The sequence below is a fragment of the Salvia miltiorrhiza genome, chromosome 3, assembly GCF_028751815.1.
Source record: "Salvia miltiorrhiza cultivar Shanhuang (shh) chromosome 3, IMPLAD_Smil_shh, whole genome shotgun sequence".
Lineage (NCBI taxonomy): Eukaryota > Viridiplantae > Streptophyta > Magnoliopsida > Lamiales > Lamiaceae > Salvia > Salvia miltiorrhiza.
In genome coordinates, this window is record NC_080389.1 from 45,623,342 (window position 1) to 45,629,355 (window position 6,014).

A 6,014-nucleotide genomic window follows, 5' to 3' on the forward strand; every position below is an offset into this window, starting at 1 on the left:
TTATTTCAAATATTGTATTACTAATTTAATTTGATCATATCAAATTAATTAAATAAATAATTTATATATAAACTATTTCATATGTTATAGTAATAAAAATAATTATAAATGATGACATAAAATAATTTCCGTCGAATTTCGACTGATTAGACGCTAGTTCATTTCTATTTTGAAATATTTTTTTCTTAACAACATACATTCAGTCAATCTTCACAACATTCTGATCGACCGAGTCCGAAATCATGAAAATTATGGTCGAAATGTTTTAAAATCACTTTTAAAAATTTTAATGAAATAGTGATTTTAAGATCTGGGTCGATCGGATTAATAGAAATTAACAATCAGAATCTTGCTTATCGATCAAAATCCTTCATTTGTGGAGTGCAGTCGAGATTTTGAAGATAGATCAAATGGGCTCAAAAGCTGACTATATTAGGGCCTCCACTATGGGAGGTCCTTATGTCCATGTGGCAAAGATAGAAAGAACCTGGTAGCACTATAGTGAGGAGCAACAAATAAGAACCCAACAAGGAACGGTGGATGAAATCATTTTCTGCACGTGGAGATGGTTAAAAGCCAGGAACCCAAATCATTTTTATTACTCTTCCTTTGAGTGGATGATGGATCCTGTTAGCTGCTTTCCGGCAAAAATCGCTTGAGTCTTGTTCGTTTGTTGGGTGAAGTTTTCGGGTTGGTGTTTCTTTGTTTTTCCTTGCGTTTTGAGATTGGTGTGCTGTTTTGGGCCTGTATCTGTACTCTACTTCTTGGGGATGAGTACCGCTGGTACTCTCCCACATTTGTGTTTCTTAATGAATTTATTTACTTAAAAAAAAAAAAAAGAACCCAACAAGGAAATGGGTACCAAGGCAGGAACTCGGTTCTTGGCAATGATGGTGGGACCTCCCTCTTGAAAAAAGTAGCTGCCAACATTCTCTCTCCTCACCTTGTTTGCTTTTTCTCATTTTCGTTTTTTTTTTTTTTTTTTTTCATTCTTTTTAGTTTTTCTTTCATATATTGTTCTAGCTACAACCATATTTTGAACTTAAGATGTTGTGTGTATTTAAATTTGTGTTTTTAATTTTAGTTGTGTGTTGTAAGAAATTAATTTTCAATAAAATGCGCGTTTGAATTTTAATTTTTGTTAGCATAATTATATTAATTTTAAAAGTATATTTATTTAAATAAAATAATTTATTCGTATAATTATATTAATTTTAAAATTAAATTATACTATTTAAATAAATTAATTTATTCATATAATTATATTAATTTTATTAAAATAAAATATAATACAAAATTAAATACACAAATTTATTGGTAAAATAATAATGATAGTGGGGTCCATGAATAGTTAAAAGTGAGGTAGTGCTATAGTGGAGAAAATATGGAATAGTTGAAAAAGGAGGTAGTAGATGAGGTGGCACACATGTGGCATCCACTATGGGTAGCACCATAGTGGATGCCCTTAAAAAGTGAATCAACAGTGAATATTGGAAAAAGTGAAAATCTGAAAGAAATTGAATTTAAGACCAAATTTTCTTTTTCAATTAAAAATATTTAAAAGTAAAATAAGCATAGAGTGCAGCAAATTTTAAAAGCAGATGTTTCTTTTACTCATTTTTGGGTAAATATCCGATTTTGTCCCATCGTATTAGCAATTTAACAAAAATGTCTCAATTTCGTTTCAATATTTAATTATTTGTGTCCGAAAAATAAATTTCGACACCTGAACACTGACGTGGAATGCTGGAATTTACATTCACAACCTATGTGGCATATTTTATTGGTGTGGTGAATGTGCCACGTAAGTTACGAATGTGGAATTCCAGCATTCCACATCAGTTTTCAGATGTCGAAATTTTTTTTCGGGACATAAATAACTAAACTTTGAAACGATGGGTACTTGTATGCACTTATCCTTAAGTTGGGACAATTATATTAAAATGTTAATATGATGTGACAAAATTAAATATTTACCCCTCATTTTTTACAAAAAAAATGCGTAGTTTAGCTTTTCTCATTTTTTTCGTTATCTTTTCAGCTACAGCGGAATTAAAAAGAAGAAAAGTGAATTGCTAAAACTAAAAGGGTCGCGATGCGGATCTGTCTGTCAATCCAAGATTGCAATTAGAGGGTGTTTGACTGAACTTATAAGCTCTTCAAAACAGCTTATAAGTTGTTTGGCAAAATAAGCTCTTTCAAAGTGTTTGACAAAATAAGCTGTAAAACAGCTTATAAGCTCCAAAAGCTTAGCTTATAAGCTCCTTAAAAAAATAAGTTCTTCTACCCCAACTTATTTTTTTATAATCTTATATGCAATAATCATTTTACAAATATTTTTCAACTATAATTTATTATTTTCATCATATATCGTTCAAGTTCATTTTTGTTCGATTTTTTATAGTCTAGCAAAAAAATTATCTCTCTAACTTATAAGCTCATTATCCATACACTTTGTTAATTTATAAGCTGTTAAGAAACTACATCTTATAAGCTCTTGAAACATCTTATAAGAAGAGCTTATAAGCTCTTTAAAATAAGCTTAGCCAAATCGCCTCTAAATCAAATGCCACCTTGTTGACAAATACCCAAATGTAATTGGTCCAATAAATTTTTCTTGAGATAGAATATGAATTTAGATATTGTAGATTACAAAATTACATAACATGTTTCCACTGAGGCGAAGTAAGTTTTAAAAAGCTTACTATACGAGGGGTAATCTTTATGTGCATTTCATTATGTTATTATTTTAAAATTACTTTACCTCAGTGGAAATATTCGTAAATATTCCACACATTATCTGCATTTCATTATGTTGTTATTCTGCAGAATCTGCTACAACAGGGACGTTCAATCTGCCATTTTACAAACTTGAGACCATTCTCAACAAATTAACTTACAACTACCAATTCAAAAAAATTAACTTACAAATACAACAAGAAATACCAATGCTTCTTCCTACAACAGATTTGACTCAAATTTCTTCATATCCGGGGCAATCGTTATTCGTTACATCGCTCCGGCTATGAGGATTCCAACTCAGAAGACGAAACTGCCAACCAAAACCGCAGCCAGTGGCACGGTCAAGTTGTCATCAAGCTCACTGCTTAACGGGTGTGATTCAACTAATGCAGTAGCAACAGACACTATCAAAAACCCAACAACCATTTTCATGCTTTCTTCCATGAACCCGAAAGATGAATAGTAGAGCATGAATCTGTTGAGGTATAACTCTATCAGCGATAAACTTTTACTAAGTTTAAGACGGAAGACGAGGGATAGTATGTTACCCGAGAGAAGCCAAGAAACCAGCACTAGCCATTGCAATACTGCCATTGACTGATTTGTTTTGATTGTAGGGAAGTTTCTGGCCACCAAAACGACGACCCACAATATCAGCCATACCTGAGAAGGAAGTTTGGGAAGAATATGGTTATCTGTATGCTATGGTTATAGGGAGATTCTTAATAAGCATCGACATTTTGGCATTTGTCCTGGGAAAGTTTAAATTTCACCAGAAATTAAGGATGTTGACGAAAGAAAATGTGCGGAACCAGTAGCCTTAGAAAAAACAATACCATCACCAGCACACATGTTACAAACTGCTGCAATTGCTATAGGAGATGTTCTCCAGTAAATGGCACTGGCTAAAGTGATCGTGGAAGCGTAGTACAATGGCCCCTTAAGGAGTTCCCTGGACAGAAATTTGACATTGGAATTAAAGAAGTATTTTATGTTGCAGACAATGATTAAAAAAAAACTGTGAGTAGCATGCATTTGGTCCTAATCAACTTATTCGGAGTCTTAGAAGCTTCTGTTCTCAAATCACCATTTCTTGCAGCATCAACTCATCATGCTGTTGAACTAAGAAGAAACCACAATGCATCAAAATTTTCCAGCTAAGCTTCAAAAACAGGCTATGTTTTCCACATTCCTCGATGGCATGCTAACTGACATGGCGTGATAATAGGAGAACTCAAGGAACAGTATGCAATGCCGTTATTCTATCATTAGATGTTTTCTTCTTCAAGCATCTTGCAATGAATTGATTTTCATTGGCATTTGACACATACCTATGGTCCCCATATCTGCTCATTGATTTGACAGTTGCATCATCCTTCCATATTCCAAGTCCTATCAGAAGCATTTTTATTATATTAACAGCAGGAATTATAGCTGCGAAAATTGCTCCCTGGCGACCAGAACTGCGACATATAATAATAAGCTCAATTAGATAGATTGTGTCACCTGAAATGAAAACCTCTATCAAAGTGGACAGATAGTGTTACCTGAACATAGGCCAGCAAAGCATGAATGCTAATCCAACCGTGATGTGTACAAGCTTCCTATTTAGTTTCTAGAAAAGAAGAGAAAAAAGAAAAATAAGATAAGATATGTTCACAAAGTGGACAAACAGAATAACAAATGTTTGAATATGGGATTCTCAAGATTTGACAAATACACATAGAAATCAAACAAATCATAGAGCTCCGAATGATGACGCAGAGGGTGTCAAATCTCTAAACTTGTATAGCGGGTACAAGACTTCTATTGAAAACATTAATAGACCTTAAATTTTAATAAGAACACCATTTACAGAGCTATGTTTTTGGGCGGACCTTGTATCTACAACAAAGAAGAAGCATAATCATGCATCCATTGATTTTTAAAAACGGTTTCTCAACAATTTACCCTACTCAAAACTTCAAAATTCAAGCCTAATACACATAACCTATAGGAAACATTCACTTACCATTCATAGTAGTTTCTTCTGGCAAAGTTCAACTAAAGCTATATGAAATTTTGCAATGCTAATAAATTCGCAAACTTCCCAAAAACAGCAATGAGAGTTAAGTTTTCACATCATGACACACACATCGATATAATGTGCAAAATCCAAAATCACCAATCACAATTCACAATAAGATTACGAGCAGAAAATGAAGGAAACAAACAAACCTGGTCAAAGACGCCTCTCTTAGCCGTTTGCTCCCACAGCTTAAGCAGCGACAGCGCAACCCCGCCCGACAAAGCTTCGGCGATGATGTCGCTGACAAAGACGTTGTCGGAAAACATCGCCGCCGCTGAGGTCAGCTCCCGGCGGACCCTCCTCCGCGGCTTCGGCTTGAGCAGCTGGATGAAATTGAAACAATCTTTCCTCAAAGGACAACGCAAATTAGGAGTGGAATTGGGGGGGATTGTGAAGAAAGCGATTGCGAATGCCATAACGCTGTCGTTTTGAGTATTGGGAGGAGCAGTTGGCTGCATAAAATGGTAAGCGCACGTGGTTTATTAGACCAGCGGGTAAGAGTCAGACTCAGAGACGCCATTGCCGCAAATGGAGATTATTGTGGCGCTGCTTAATATTAAATGAACCAAACTTTGAATTTATTGTTAAAATGGGGATTGATTACTGAATCATTTGCTGCCTGACGTTAAATCCAAATTATGATAATCCTTTATTTTCGTAAACAATTCATCTATTCATACATAATACGTATATTTATTCACTAATTGACCATGAATTAAAAAAGTTATCAAATTTGCATCTTGCATCAAAATATACTATGCAAACCTTCAATAAATACTAGTAGATTTTCAAGGTTATGTAAATACCGTACTTTTTTTTTTTGATCAATAAAAAATTCATTAAAAAACTGGGGTGGTACTAGGAGTACCAAAAACATCAAACAAGTGGTGCGAACTCGTTAGAGCACCACAAAGTAAAAGAAACATTGAACTCGACAACATGGAAGATTTTGTTCCAGCTCCAAAGCCTCCATTTGACCTCATTAACAAGATTGGACACCTCCCAATTCTTGTTCTCAAACCTACTCTCATTCCTATACTTCCAGATCAGCCAAACAGTCCCAATCCAAAGAGCTTTAAGGAAGTTCTTGTTTCTTTTACCTCTTCCTCCTCCAATGAAAGATATGAAATGATCTTCGACTTTTTGTGGTTTAGCCGTTTCCATTCCAATCCATTGATGGATTTTGTCCCACACGCGATCGACT

At 34.4% G+C, this 6,014-nt stretch overlaps 1 protein-coding gene across 1 annotated transcript; it reads right to left on the minus strand.

Moving 5' to 3' along the window:
- Positions 1–2,785: 2,785 nt before the first annotated feature.
- On the minus strand, positions 2,786–5,357 carry LOC131016052 (probable phytol kinase 3, chloroplastic). Its single transcript, XM_057944602.1, has 6 exons — positions 4,960–5,357; positions 4,290–4,357; positions 4,074–4,205; positions 3,579–3,694; positions 3,291–3,405; positions 2,786–3,217 (listed from the first exon to the last, which is right to left on the minus strand). Exons 1-6 carry the CDS (start codon positions 5,266–5,268, stop codon positions 3,040–3,042), a joined length of 918 nt encoding a protein of 305 aa, XP_057800585.1. The 5' UTR covers positions 5,269–5,357; the 3' UTR covers positions 2,786–3,039.
- Between the last annotated feature and the right edge of the window lie 657 nt (positions 5,358–6,014).